The following is a 16005-nucleotide window of genomic DNA, read 5'->3' as shown; positions in this document are numbered from 1 at the left end:
AGCCAGAGTGCCTCCAATTTTAGTGGGTCCAACTAACTCTCTAGCAAATTTAAATTTTAACATACTAGAAAAGTTCTTTGTTCCCTTATCCCCTTGTTTTTCCAATTTATTTGAATTCTCTACTTATCACATTGAGCCATATAGTTTTGGTGACACCGCCACACATGCTTTTCTGCAGCTAGTCTGTTTTGTAAATTAATACTGTTAGGGTTACTTTGGACTCTTGGAGTAAGTCATCAATTTTAATCAAACGTCTTCAAACATTCTACCATTTTTAGTTCTAGAAGAGCTTTTTCCTTTCCAAAAATAGTCAAATTTTTAATCCACCATTCAACCAACTTCTTCCGAAATTCGAAGGCAGAGTTAGAAGGGAAGAGGGCTTTATTTATATTTCTAATTGTTTGAACACCATTCACACAAACTTTGTCAGACAAATGATAAAATTTAGCTTGTAATGGTCCCTTTTATTACTACTAGTGACATTGTTATCGTCTTTGACATCCACTTAGATTTCAATGGGGCAGGGATCAGATAAAGTGAAAGGAACTGCCTTAAGTCTATTATTATCAACAAACCTACAAGAATGAAAGAAAATGTTTTTGAAATTAGAACCTATCCAACCTTGAATATAATTTTTGGTATCTTTCTGATTTTTACACTATGTATACCATATCTAGGATTTGAAAAAAATATGAAGATGCATGTACCTTTCAGATTTATTACTGTGGGAAATGAAGACAGACCAACACCCTATTCAGCTGCTAAAGATAAGCAAATGTCTCTATGTTTTCTCTGGGAGAGTATTACATGTGCATTCTCATTGCAGGTATCAGCTTGTATTGTCTTGTCATCCTTTCAGCTTTTTTATTGCAAAGTTCAGGTTTGCTTTTAGGTTAATTTGTAGGATTACATGTGCATTCTGGGAGAGTATTTTGTAATCCCGATTTGTATGTCATGCTGCAAAGCATGCAATACTTGATTGGAATCGCCTTTGTGCATCTCACACTTTGATTAGATATGACTTCCTTGATTTTTTAATACAATGACATGTTTTTGTTGTGTAACATCATTTTTAAATAGCAGTTAAGTGCTGATGTCATTTCTTACTCACATAGACTGTTCACTGGCTACTTAGGGGCTTGAGGTTGCTCTAGTTGCTAAGTATTTATGAAGATTTTTACCTACCTTTCTTTTATAAGAATGATATTGTGTTTGAATCCATTGGGGAAAGCTATATATGTGATCTCAACTTTTAGCATCCATGTTTTCATGAATCTGTTTATACTCGATGATGTGCGTTTAACATTCACCTTCTTGTGCATTCTTCTGTTTGATCTTTTTAACTGTTGCCTAGTATTGATGTTCATCTTTTGCAGTTGGAAGCATTCAAGAAAACGCTTATGCAATCACTTCAGGAGGAGGATGAAACACCTGTATGTTTGAAGTTTTCTCTGAATATCTGAGTACAGAATATAATCACAAGTGTTATGTACTATAGGTGATCTGTTTTCTGTTTGCCAATTCAAAGGATTAGTAGCAGATGGGTGCATCTCCAGCTGTAAAATGTGGCTTTAAATGCCCTGAGAATTAGAAAATGGAAGGGAAATTGTTTTATTTAATTTTCTTGGTGTACTGTGTCTGCAGCAGTCAGAGACAACAGAAAGCACCACAGCTACACGACCAGCAAAATCATCTTTCAGTTCATCCGTAAGAGGTACCATAAATATTAGATACTTAGAATGAATTTCAGCCTGGGCATTTAGAATTGTTTAATTTTCCAATTGGTATTAATCTGACAGTTATTGCATGTCCCATGCTGACTCTCTAAGGCATAGGGCATTGTTTAAGTATGACACTTAGCTGGGTTGATTCAATTAAATTGTTTATTCACAATTAATATATGTTACATGTTGACTTCTTAAATTCTTGAAAAAAAAACTTAACACCAGCAAACTAATTTATGATGGTGCAGAAGCAGCTATTAATGGTATGCTATCAAATCAGGTAGGAAGTGAAACAATGGAAACAAGTAGTTCGATTGCAGAAGAGGAGCATCATGCAGAGTATGATGGTGTGTGGAAATTTTAAATTTTAATATATGGCAGTGTGAAGTTTGAGATGATTTGTTTAAAAGTAATTTACTGTTCAAGGTCATTCTCATTCCTCATTCTATTAACAATCCTTCTGTATATGTTGCAGGTTCTAGGCATGGTGGGCAGAAATTTTCTTTTACTCCTTATCTTACACCACGGCGAACTCCAACAGGAACACCAAATACAATATCTGCTGCAGGTTCACCAAAAATATCTCCTGTGAGGTCTCCAAGACGACATTCTACTTCTGGGTCTCCCACCAAGCGACAAAGTGAAGGCAGAAATTCATCGTCGTTACCTCCAATTCACCATGCAACGGCACCAAATTCACCTCCTCATAAAAGATCAATTCCAGGTACTCTGAAGTTATTAGATAAATTCATAAGGGAAGCACTGAACTTATAGTTTGTAAAATAAAACTCCCCTGCCACATGGCATTCCTTTCTTACTTTTTCTTCCACAAAATTTAAAAGAATTTTTTAATCTTCTCATGAAAAATTCTTTAATTCAGCACGCACTCCACGAGTTGATGGAAAGGAATTCTTCCGCCAGGCTAGGTTTGTAAATATGCAATGTGCAACAAGCTCAAGTTTTGAATTTTTGTTCATCTTATCAAATTGAATTTCAAGAGATAAATTTAGATTGATACTTTTCTGATGGTTATGATGAAATAATGACTTCTTATCCCTGTTGTTCAGGAACCGGCTATCATTAGAACAATTCAGTGCATTCCTTGCAAATATCAAAGAGCTCAATGCTCATCAGCAAACTAGAGAGGTGAGTATTATATTTGTATTTGGTTAGTGATAGATGTTTAGAAACAGATTACTTCTATCTATTGGGAACACATTAAAACCAAACAAATCAGCCGGGAATAACTCAGATCAGCAGTCTATCATAGGTGCAGATCAACACCACATCACAGGAGCAATTAGGGCATCTCATTCTATGATTAGGGCATCTGTCATATCTGCAATTTGCTCTTCCAAGGTGTAAAGTTGGAAGCACCTTCTAGATGGTCACTCTAGTCAAATTTACAGCTTGTGGAAACACTAAAACCAAACAAATCAGCTGGGAATAACTCAGATCAGCTGCCTCTTATAGGTGTGGATTAACAACCCATCTCTAGTCAAACTTACAGCTTGTGGAACACACTAAAACCAATCAAATCAGCTGGGAATAACTCAGCTCAGCAGTCTATCATAGGTGCGGATCAACAACCCATCACATGAGCACTTAGGGCATCTCATCCTACAATCATGCAGAGGTACAATTTACTTCAATCATAGAAGCAAGGGCATCACCTGCTGAAATCTGCTGACAAATCCCTCATAGCTAGCAACACACTCCATACACAGATTTGGAAGATTTCAGATCATGTGTTTTCAGACCACATTAAGCAGATTTTTTGCTGGAAAGAAAATCTCAACCACAAAGTAGCTTTTTTGAAAACTACAATCAAAATAGCAGATTTGTCATTTGAGTTTGCTAATCTATACACTGCCGAAAATATGAACAACAATTTCTCACAGATCTTAACCTTCAATACTGCATCTATATTCTATTAAAACTGAAAGAATAACAGTATGTCAGCTCAACACTCAAATATGCTCTATTTATCTTTGTTTCACTGGCATGTCCTAGGTCTCTTTTATAGAACAAGAAAACGTTAGTCTTTACAATGAAAATCTCCTTCTCAGTGGAGTGCCTAAGCTAGAAGAGTAGAAATTCTAACCTAAAATACCTAAAGCATGAAAACAACTAAAGCATAAAAGTGCCTTGTTCTAGAGTAAGAACAAATTCTCATAGAATTTATACTTATAGTCCAATCTAAATATTAAAAAGTGTTGTCATGCTAAAAGGTAGAAGAACTGCATCCAGCTAAAAATAAGAAAAGCAAAAACAGAAAATTGGTTTCTTCACTAAAACTGTTGAAGGAAAACAACAGCCAAGCAATAAGTACAGAAAGGTATTAGTTTGGTTTAAGCTAGGTGGATCTGAAGGGTGACTGGTCAATGGCCGTTTGACAGAGAGTGGATGTGGCAAGTGAGTTCTACAATAGGAAAAATGAGATCCTATTGGTGGGTCAGTGTTTGGAAAGCTATTACATATGATCTTTGTCATCGTGACAAAATTTGACAGGAAACTAATAAAAAATCATTTTGGAGGAAGAAAATTAGGTTTGTGGGTAGGGAATGAAACATGCTAGCACATATTTGCAGTGTTACTCGGAAATGCGTTTCCGGCCTAAAGGCACACGTTCCGGAAACAGAAACCGTTTCGGGGACTTGGGGACGGCCGGAAACTCTTCCAAGCCGGCCCCGATCCCCAAAATTTTTTGGAAACCGTCCTGGAAACTCGGAAATGGTCAACTTATTTTTCAGGGACCGTTGACCGTCCCCGGGATGGCTGGGGATGCCCAAGCCGTCTCCTGACTGTCCTGGGGACGGATGGCCATTTCCGGCGGTAGGCGCAAGTAAAAACCAATAAATTATTTTTCATTCCCCAGTAGCTGTGATTAAAAATTAATGAAATAAATTAAATTTTTTTAATGAAAATTGCTGATAGAAAGCAATTAATTTTTTATTTTATTTTTAATAATTATTAATAAATATTAAATAATATTGAAAGAACCTGAAACTCTGAAAGCGATTAATTTTTTTTTATTTACTTTGGTTTATTACATGTGAAATCCCCTAGCAGAGGTCTTTTGAATTACTTAAAATTATTACCTATGAAATTCCTGAGAAGAAAATACGAACTGCAGCTTCTGTTCATGGTTTTATAGTAATGCGGATGACAGATAAAAATTAAAAACTCTAGTTTCAAGTGCTGCGTGTTGAAATTTCCAAGAAAAATTCTTTAAATGATTAAGATAAATCGAAGCTTTTGCTCATGATTTTATGGTAATGCGGATGACTGAGATAAAAATTTATTACTCTAGTTTGAAGTGCAGCTTGCCCTTTATGCTTAGCATGTTAGTTTTGGCCAATATTGAAAGAACCTTCTAGCCATTATAATATTAAGAAGACCAAGATCAGAAACTTGTCTGCTATATAAAAATGTATTGTGACCAAAGTTGCATGGACACGGATACGGTATACGGTATCGGATACGGATACGGCTATTTTTTAAGACCCCCAAGATGGATACGGCTAAACACGTCATTCATAAAAAACACATACACATATATTTAACACAATTTTGTAAGTTATTCGAGGAGATTTTCATTACTTCAAAAGAAATATAGACACATAATTGCTACATAAATAATGATAAGTAGATTTAACATTTTACAATAGGCAAAAATAGAAGAGTTGCATTGGAAGATAACCCAAAAAATGGGTCACTGAAATAGAAAAACATTTCATTTGTCTTTCTCATTTGGTGTAGGTTTTGTTAATACCATTTTTTTTTTAAATGCGTTAATGAAGTTTTTTAAAATTAAATTTAGGAAGATTTACCTCAATTTTGTTTAAAAATCAAATCACGTTAGTATTTAGCATGGTTGGAAATCAAGTATTTTTGGGAATGCGTGGGTACAATATTCGACGTGTATCTGGGCTGTATCGGATACGTATCCGTTTCAGAAATGGGAACGGATACAGGGAAACGCGTTCCCGGGGAGGGACGAAGGAGTTTCCGGCAACTCTGATTGTGACAGACACAGTTTGTCTACTTTAAGTGGTTATATATATATATATATATATATATATATATATATATATATATATATATATATATATATATATATATATATATATATATATATATATATATATATATAGCCGTCCCTTGCCGTCCCCTATTTTGGGAAAAAAGAAAACGTCCCCGGAAACCTGTTTCCCCGTCCCCCTGTCCCCCCGTCCCCTCGTCTCGGAAACTCGGGGTAATATAGCATGTGTCTTACACCTTCATCTCCAACCTGATGGCTCAAACTTATGATAAGAATTTTTATCTAGATGGTCAATGCCCTCGTCAAAGAAAAGCTTTTGCTCAACCAAGAGGATTTTCTAAGTGCCAGGGAAGCAATGCATTCCTGCCAGGACACTAGTGAAGCTTCTCTGAGGAAGGAAACAGTGTACGCTGTTACATGAAATGTACCCTCCTTGATGAGCAATAAATTTTGTCACATTTCATATTTTTTAAAAAAAAACTTCAATGTTGATGGATATTTTGATTGCTTTTTAAGAATTGACAAGGCAAAGCTAATACTGTAACCGTGATAACTAAAGGAGGTAACTACCTCCTGGTCTGTAGCCCCCCCAGTGCTGAGTTTGTGCTTCTGGAAACACAATTAGCTGCTGGGAGTTTTGAACCAACACCCCCTGTATCCCAACTAGCTCTGAGTGAGAGGGATCCCCAATTTTTAGGGCACACCCTCAGCTGTCCTACCCTCTCCTGTGTTTGCAAAACAATCTATTCTTGCTAAATCTCCCAGTACTGAATTCTTTGGTTCTGATTTAGATGAAATTATTTAAGGCCCTTTTAGACCTCGTGTCGATCTCAGAAATCTGGGCAAGGATATGATCTTGCCTTGAAAAATCATCACATGCTTACACAGTGAGATGATATGCTGAAATAAAATAAAACATGTTTATCTTTCCTAGTTGAGCTTTAAAATTGATCCTTGGTTTCTAGGAACTGTTAGTCTGCGTAAGCCTCAGTGCCAACCTCGATTCCTTTGATTCTTCTTATAGCCCTTGCTGCTGAGATGTTTAAACTTATAGCTTTTGCAGTTCCTATAAAGTGGTATGGAGATATGGGGTCTCCTTGCATGATTCCTTGTGAGCCAGAAAAGATTCTTGTTTAGCAACCCTTAATTATAATAGAGCATTGGACTGTAAAGCAATTTCAAATCCAGCCAATCCAATCTTTTGTAAAGCCAAACTCTGTAATACAAGTCTCTAAGAAACTCCTGTCAACCCAGCAACAAGCTTCGCTGATGTATACCTTGATGATTATACCTTTGTCCATCATGGATTTTACAAAATGTACATTTTCATCGATTGTGATTGTACCTTCCAAGGTTTCATTTCTTTGGATAAAGCTGTCGTGTTTGTGAAATTTTGATTGGGAGGGCAGTCACAAGTTTGCCATAGCTTCTGTAATGATCTTATAAATTGTGTTACAAAAGGCTATTGGTCTGGAATCATTGGAAGAGCTTTAGTCGTATTTCTTTGGGTCGGAGCTAAAAATATGTAGCTTGTCTTTCAGCGCCATTTTGATTTTCCGAATCTGTCAACAATATCAGTTACCTCTTTGTCAATGATGTTCCAAAAAGGCTGGTAGAATCTAGTGGGGAAGTGTTACCGCATCATTTATTCTTCATGCCGAGAATGGGTCATAATTTCCTTTTTATGTTGGAGTCCTAGTTCATACCATATTACCTTGGTTCGAGTCTTTAAATGTGGCCTCAAGTCCTTTTCTAGTCATTTTCATTCAAGTTCGGACAATTCATTGTACTCCTTGAACGCGTCGAACCGTTCTGAACTAGGTTCAAGATGTTCATTTAGGTTCAATAGGTTCTGAAGTGTTCAGAAAAGGTTCTTCATACTAACATTTTCTCTAAGTTTTTGCAGTGGCTCTTTAATAAAGTTTTTCTTGTTCGGTGACATAATATTTGTGTTGAACTTGTTGAACTAAGTTCAAAGGGTTCAAATATGTTCAACGTGTTCAACATGGCAAAGCAGTCAACAGTTTGACACGGCATACATCTTGAACTACTTGAACACTCAAGAAGTTGGTTCAAGATGTTCACACAAGTTCAATACTGGTGAGTCCTGCGGTTTCTAATGTTTCGAAGAAGTGCATTTATTGCTAAATATGGAGAGGCAGAACCATATTGTAAAGTGATGTCGTTCTTTGGTTTTTTCGAAGTAAGTGAACGTTACGGGAACTGGCAGTTTCTTAAAGTACGCCGCCATGCATTCAATGCATGCGTGCGGGGGTCTAATCTATCAATTTGCCGCGTTCGGAATGAAATTGTGAAATCATTGCATTTAATGTGTCTGCATTATTACCTTTCTTTATAAGGTATGAAAATCATTTGTGTTTTGCGTTTGCTCTTGCTGCTGGATTTGTGTTTATATTGTCCCTGGATAGGAGTTTTTCTTGCCGCTAGTCGTCGTCCGGTTATACAGCTGTGAAGGTGAGCTTTTCCTTATTCTCTCCAGTGTTTTCCCTTGCATTTTCTCTCATACAGAGGTTTGGTTTCATTGCAATCAAGTTTGGGTTTCTTGTTTTGAAATCATGATGTCCACCTTGCACTTGTTTGGAAACGTCTTTAGCATGGCGTCCACAGAAGCCATAGTTAGTGATACTGACCTCAAGGGTGAGAACCTTGAAGATTTGAAAGAAAGGGTGTTCAAGGGTGTTGATAAGTCTTTCTGTATAGAGATTTTGAGTAGTGGACTTTTAGAAGCTGCAGCCTTTCCTCTGACAATCCCTTGTCCAGAGCTTGTTCAGGAGTGTATTGCTAGATACGACCTTGTATTTGAAACCATCAAAATGGATAATGGCGAAACCCTTCTCGCCATTAACCGCGAAGTGATTGCTTCGGTGTTCAAAATACCAGATTATCAGTTTTCTAATTTCTCCCCTGCTCAGTTAATTAGTGAGTTCAATGCGGATAGAGCTGGACACAGGAATAATGTGGCGAAGTACTGGTTGTCCAATTCAGGAGATGGTTGCCAAGTACTCTGAGAAGAATCCAAAGCCAAACAGGTTCAAGACCACCGCGCACCTAAACAATGACGAGGAAACTGGTAAGTGGACGGCAGAAATTGCTTCTTACAAACCGAGGGATGAGAACAAAGAGGCCGGTTCTGATGATTTTGAAATAACAAAAATAGAATTGGGAAAGATGAGCAGGGATACAGATAACCATTTTTTCCAAGTGTCAGCAAAGAAGATGCTTACCCGGTCAAAGAAGGATGGACGGGAGAAAAGAGAACTTAAAAGACATATAAGTGTTTTGGCTCAATTCATCAAGAGCATCGGTTGCCTTGGAGCAATGCCAATATCCCATGCCACTGAGAATTTTGACCCAACTTCTCCGGAAAATAGGAAGTTGATGGATCAAGTTCAACGGGCTAAGAGCATCGCTGAAGCAGTTGAAAAATGGATTGAACAAGTAATCAAAGATGGTGAAAAATACATTACCAACTCCCGGAAGTTGTGTGATGAGGTATAGGGCCTGATTTCCGAAATCCAACATCAACTTGTACCATGGGAGAAAGAAGAGCACAAATGGCAAAATGTCCTGCCTCTGTTTACTAAAATCGAAGAGTACGGAACTACCAAATTTCTCACAAAACATTCAATTAAGCTGGTATCTGATGAATGCCAACTTTTCGTGCTTAAGAAGGCTATCATGTGGCGGGTGCTCACCTTTCAGTCGGTAATTGCGGATGCGAAAACCTCCGTCTATGAACTCTAGGATTTGCAGAGCAGTATTGTCAAAGATAATAAAGTGGTTAATCCAGATTATGACTAGGAACTAGGAATCTGTGGGGCAAGTACACAGGAAGCAGTCAAGTCGTTCCGGTTGAACATGGAGAAGATCAAAGTTAGGAGTAGTTTCACGCCGGAGGATATAACCAAAGTGGCTAGGATCGAATCAATGGTATTCATTGGGAATGATCAATTGCCGAAGCATTTAGAGAAAATGGTGCAACACAGGTGGAATAAAGAGGTGGCAAAGGCGAAGCTTAATGCAATGAAAATCCCAAGCCAATCAATGATCCAAGAACTCACGGCTGCTCATGACGCTCGCGAAGACGGAGAAGAGGGTGATGATGAGATATAACATAGTGCATCCGCTTTGGGCTTGTTTTCTTTATTTTTAAAACAAAACATTTTTCATAGTTATGCAAAAACTTCGGGACAACTGTCCCAAAATATTTTCTGTTGGTTTCATAACTGTTTTATCGGGGAGTGGTCGAGTTTTCAGGGAGACCCCCCCCGTTTAGACTATAAATTAAGTAGAATCGATGGTAGAAGGGTTAGATTTTCAGTAACTAATTTTAAAGAAAACTGGAAAGTGTGTTTGTTTTTGTATTTTTTCATTCCTAATCAAAGGAGGAATCAGATGGTTGAAATCTGTGGTGGAAAAAGATTAGCAGATGTATCGTTATGTCTTTGATTACATAAAGATATATATATGAAATCTGGTGATATTGTTTTTGGGGAGAAGAAAGATCTGTGAATTTTGAATCCGAATGGATAACTTGTCTTTGCATATGTTCATCCGATCAGGAAACAGTATTTGATTATTTCATTGCAGTTTTTCATTATCCCTCTGACGTTCTTTCCTTTGAATGTGTTGTTTACTCTAGAAAAGATTCATGTTTGTGGGTGCATTCACTTTCTCTGAATCTGTCCGTCTTTATTTGGAAGAAGTATATTGAACTTTGTTTCAGTTACTGTAATTACATACTTTGAAAATTAAGAAGATAGTTTCCGTTATTTATGAGATATAAAGAAAGTTATAGCCTTTCATCCAAGAATGATATAGGCAGCCTTATATGCTTTCTGGTTAAAAGCTTTCATTTTGGATATAAATATAAAAACAAAAACATACTTTATGAAAAATCTAGATAGGGAGCTGTACCTAGGCAAAAATTCAGAGGGAGGTGATTGAACAAACGCCGACCCAGCTGTTCAGTGAACCATTTGTTCTTAAAAGAAGGTAACAGAGTCCTAAAATTAATCATTTGAATGCAAAGAGCAAAATCTGTTCACTAACAGGAAGCTATAAAGACCCAGCACTCTATCTTTTTACATCTTGAAGATCACTACTCTCTTGACCTCCTCTTTAGAAAAAGGATTCATGGGCATGTTATTTTGTGCATCTAGCACTATATATGGAATGCAAGCAGCAAAGATGCCTAGTTTTTGGGAATTTTGTCATCATGATTGTCGGTTGACAGCTAGCCAGGAAAAAGTCTATGGCTTACTGTCTAAATCTGGAGAAGTTGTGTGCTTGATTTTAGTGATTGACTTGACGGAGCTGACTCTGTTGGATTGTCTTCCTGCATAAGAGAATGGTGGAAAGTTTTAAAATATTTATCCCCTTGCATCCACAATTACTTAGATCTTTATTTCCACAACAATTCTCTTCTGTTGTAAATTTCTTCCAACAACATCCATCTCAAGAGCTTTCCATTATTTCTATTACGATTTGACTAAATGCTCAGTTCTTCATCTTGGTCTCTAGAATGTTGCCAGGTTTCATAAGAGTAATTGGCACTTGACCAGCCTATATTATAACCATTTAGTCCCCTAGCATTCCAAGAGATGCAGTTCATTTTAAAATTTTTTCTGCTCCTGTTGTAGGTTTTTCTGCTCCTGTTGTAGAAGATAGGCAATAATTTAGTATTGCTTGCCCATGCCACTTAAGTGGTTTTGTTCTTTGAATTTGTCCATCTCTGATCTGCCCTTTTTCCTCATTTCAAATTTGGGAGATGGCGATTGTTTTTGTTTGGTTGATTCCCAAAGGTAATCCCTTCAAAGGTTCCTTTTCATTAGGCTTAGAAGAGACATTGAGGGTAGGTTTGACAATCACCTTGTAAATCAATTAATTGTTAAATTGGTGTGATGGTCTCAGCATTGAACCCACTTTGTTTTCTCCTTTCCATGGATTGTTCCATATGCTCTAGGGTGTGAAGTATGGAGTTGAAACCTGTAGGACTCCCAGCTTATGATTCTTTATGGCAGCCTGTGAAATAGGGGTGCAGCCTTTACTATTAGGGGATGATTATGTAGGGGCAATGTAATCTAGCTCAACCTTGGGAGAGGAGGTGAGAATGGGATTTATGGAGAACATTAAGAGGGGTGGTACGGGGGTTTGTGTCATGCCCCCACCTTAATAACATTTTCCACACCCTCTATAGGATGAGTTTAGATATAGATATTCAGAAAATCGTCTTATTAATAAGGCTTCACGATTTTCTTCTAAGGCTGAGGGTTGACAGATAAGGACTTAAATATTCTTAATATTCTTTCCCTTGTATGACAACTGTCATGTCCTCACCATGATGTCTCCATCCGCATTAAGGAACAATGGGGAAATTGTCTTACTGGAAGTAAGACTTCACAATTTCCCCTCCATCGTAATTATCTATAAATTCTGCAGTAGATCAAACCAAGTAGAGATCATTGAATGCATTCCTTCGACCCTCACCAATAGCGATTACATTTAATTCTGAAAGGTCAATTAATCTAGATATGTTATGATGGGATGGTTAGATAAATCATAAAACAGAATAAAACATCCCTAACCAATAGTTATGAAGGAACAAATAATTATGAAGAGATACAACTCTTCCACAACAGCCACCACGTGGAAGAGACACAACCCTCTGGGTCCAAAGAAGAGATACATAAGGAACGTGCCAAGCAACCAAGAAAGATCATGGAACTGTTGAATCTTATCTTACAAAAACACTTCATTTTGCAGATTGCTTACTTACTACAGTTGGTATGAGATTCCTTACACATAATACAAGAAGTGCTGTTTGTACATATCTTGCATATTCTCATCTTATGGTGTATTTCCTTGTAATTGTTTATATGTATATATATTGCCACAGTAAATAGAAATCTGATAATGATATCTGCAGTAAATCTATTATATGAAAAATATGTACCTGCATATGTTCTAAATGTTTACAACCAAGATAGTAGGAGAGGGGTTTGCATGTAGAAGAACGGTGTTGGGGTCATCTTCTAGGCACGCCACCTTATGGCATAAGACCAGGGAGTTCCATGAGGCCAAAGGGGTACAGAGGGTGCTGCCTTTGGGCCTATAAGGATGGACTTCCTGGGTACCCTATTGTTAAGAGCCCTCATACTCTCTATCTTGGTAAATAGATGCATTAATCATAAGGAATAGGATAATGGTGGCAAAGCTGATGAAAACGGTGATAGGATACCTCACTAGGTATTCCACCTCATTTGGATGGCATACATGAGGCCAAGGGGGATAAGGTCTACCCTTGGGCCTAGGGTAGAGGGTCTCTGGGGCACCCCACTTAATCATCCTATCCTATGCCCTTCTACGATTGAATTCTCTCAAGCATAATCTAATCTTGTAATTAGGACGATGCTTTATATATGTATGATTGGTGTTTTCTAATTAATAGATCTATTTCAATCAAAGCAACAGGTATCTCTAAACTGTACTCTACCTAAATTAGGGCAAAATTTGGGTACTTATAATTTGCGGACATTACAGTTTGGGCTTCCAAGTCCATTTCACATGGGGAGGCTTTGAGCTAATGTCACTTAGGCAGCATTTGCCGATGTGACCCACTTCATTATATTTGTAGCAACAAAATGTCACACCTTAGAATTTAGGCGAAGAGATGTTGACAATGGACTTGAAAGATCAAGTTTGACTTAATAAGGGCATAGGTGGAAAAGTTTGAGTGACATTGTCTATTTGAATAAATTTCTCAATTTGAGAGCTGACCATTTAGAGAATTTAAAGATTCTAGTATTTTAGAAGACATGTCATAAAGTCTCATCCAATTATCGGTTGGGGGAGGATTTTGAGAGGGATTTAAGTCAGTATCTGAGCTCTGAAAGTGGAGAACATCTCAAGTTTGAGCAGTATTGAACCATGACAAGAAAACAGACCTAGATAACTAAATGGTACCCATTTGTCCTTGACCCAACTTTCAAGAGTGGACAACAGTTTGGGAGGACAGCGCCAATTCATTACCAATTAGGGCATAAATATCCAGGGATCAGAGATGTTTATCAGCAATCAGGTGGAACCCAGAGTTGAAAGGTTCTCATTTCAAACTTTTTTCATTTTCAAATTGGGCTGTTATGTTTGCTGTCATTTGAGCCAACCCTAGATGATAGGAGGAAAGTACCTCTTTGAAAGTCGGATACTGCTGTTTTTTGAGCTCAGAACCTCTTGACCATTAATACTTGCCTCTGTCCATGATTGGTTCCGAAGTATTCATAGTCCTCATGGCTAAGCAGTTTCTCAATCGAGTGATCTAGTTTTCCCTTCTGTCCAATAAACACTTCAAATTTTTTATTTTTTAAGTGAACCATAAATTTATTATATTCTGTTTTATTATTTATCTTTTGGAATTTGTTGAACAATGTTAGATACTGTAAAACATTTCTAACATGGGCACATTCAGTAGATAGCTGGAAATCTTTTACTTATTTTCCAATTTATGGTTTTGATCATGCTATGAATTTGTTTGTAAATCGTTTGAGTCAGAAAAATTATAATCATTTCTAAGGCATGAGCATTAGAAACAGCATCTCTTGGAATCAAGTATATGCATGACACACTAGTATTAAATGTTTTCAACTTGCTGTCTATAGACATTCTGAAAGATTATGTTCTGTATATTAACTGATGTTTTTCTTGCCTCTAGGAAACCTTGCGGAAAGCTCATGAAATTTTTGGTGCAGACAATAAAGATTTATACCTGGCATTTGATGGTTTGCTTAGCCGTCACCTGAATTAATTAGACCGTCCAATTCTTTTGTTTCCATGTTTGCAATGTAAGTGGCTATTCGTTGCTCTGCTCAGTTGAAAAATTCCCTTGTAAGACTTGTTACTAATTCAATTTATAAAAATGTGGTGTTTTGGAGCACATAAATGAGAGAAAATGTTTAGTTTTTCTAATGAATAATTTCTTTTAATTTTTGGCTGCAGTATTTAAATGCATAGGAGATTGGGTTTATGTCAGCAACTTTTTCTTGACAACTCCAGTCAAGTTTGAACTATACGTCTTTCCTTTTGTTGCTTGTTTCTGATGTAGAAGTCTCTTTCTAATAAGAATATGGATGCACGGTATTATATGACAGTGTTTTCCTGAATATCATACTATTGTTGTGTGGAGTCCACCAGGTATATTTGGCGAGATTTGTTTACAGTTGGCTCAAAATAATAGGTGTTGTTTGAGGCTGCAAGTCTATGCAGAAAACTTGACAGTGTATACATTCTAAAGTTAGTGCGGATGACTGGACAGTGTGTACATGTGAATATTGAATTTTTATCATAAGATTTTACCTATCAAATGCAATTAAATATCTAGTTCTTAATGCGTCAACGGTTCAATTCCTGGCTTCTAATGTTCATACAGAGTAAATCTATACAGTTGTGGTGTGTAGTTATTTAAAACTTGTTTTTGAAATATCTTATCTTGTAAGTTGGTGCAGATAACTTGTATGATCTGCAGGGTTACATATCATCGTGGCCATCATTTTGCTGGGAAGGTGTGTTTGCCATAAGATATTCAAGAGCCTCTTCAAAAAGCCTAGAATCAAGAATATTCACGGGCTCGTATCAAGTAGCAATAATCCATATATTCTTCATTGTGCAACAATCTAGAATACTCCGTATTTAATTTGAAGATTTTGCAGCCTACCATAAAACCCAATCGTAACAAACTGAAATACTAAAACACTTTGAGGTGATGACCTCCAGAATCTTGCAATGAGAATAGATTTTGTTGATATAATATCAAATAGTATGCCACTACTACCTATACTCCGTATTTAATTTGAAGATTTTGCAGCCTACCATAAAACCCAATCGTAACAAACTGAAATACTAAAACACTTTGAGGGGATGACCTCCAGAATCTTGCAATGAGAATAGATTTTGTTGATATTTTATCAAATAGTATGCCACTACTACCTATACTAATATAATTATGTTATGGTGACTTTATAATCCTCTTTAGGCCGATTATTCCAATAATTTATCAAATTTAAAAGCTCTCAAAAGCCAAAGCTGATGTAAACCACAAGTTGAGCACTCCATAACATGAGGCCCAGCTGACTAAGGGTGTAACATGCCACCAGCTTTTCAAACAGGAATTGTTTTTTTTTGTTAACTGTGATTGGTTTTGCAGGAAGAAGCCAATATCTC

The 16005-nt window shown here is 36.9% G+C and overlaps 1 protein-coding gene across 4 annotated transcripts in view; it reads left to right on the top strand.

Annotated features, from left to right (window-relative positions):
- LOC131061666 (uncharacterized protein At4g15545) overlaps positions 1–15173 on the top strand; it is a 32471-nt gene extending 17298 nt beyond the window's left edge. For 3 of the 4 annotated variants that reach the window (XM_057995577.2, XM_057995652.2, XM_057995512.2), the window contains 8 exons: positions 1377–1433; positions 1645–1714; positions 1973–2071; positions 2200–2448; positions 2605–2650; positions 2792–2870; positions 14501–14630; positions 14785–15173. In XM_057995577.2, coding sequence (XP_057851560.1) covers positions 1377–1433; positions 1645–1714; positions 1973–2071; positions 2200–2448; positions 2605–2650; positions 2792–2870; positions 14501–14593 — 693 coding nt within the window. In that variant the 3' untranslated portion in view covers positions 14594–14630; positions 14785–15173. The remainder of the gene's footprint in view (positions 1–1376; positions 1434–1644; positions 1715–1972; positions 2072–2199; positions 2449–2604; positions 2651–2791; positions 2871–14500; positions 14631–14784) is intronic. The other variant, XM_057995715.2, reaches the window with a different exon arrangement.
- The last annotated feature ends 832 nt before the right edge of the window (positions 15174–16005 follow it).

This window comes from Cryptomeria japonica, chromosome 11 (genome assembly GCF_030272615.1).
Source record: "Cryptomeria japonica chromosome 11, Sugi_1.0, whole genome shotgun sequence".
In the NCBI taxonomy this organism is placed as follows: Eukaryota; Viridiplantae; Streptophyta; class Pinopsida; order Cupressales; family Cupressaceae; genus Cryptomeria; species Cryptomeria japonica.
This window is presented reverse-complemented; position numbering and strand designations above follow the sequence as displayed.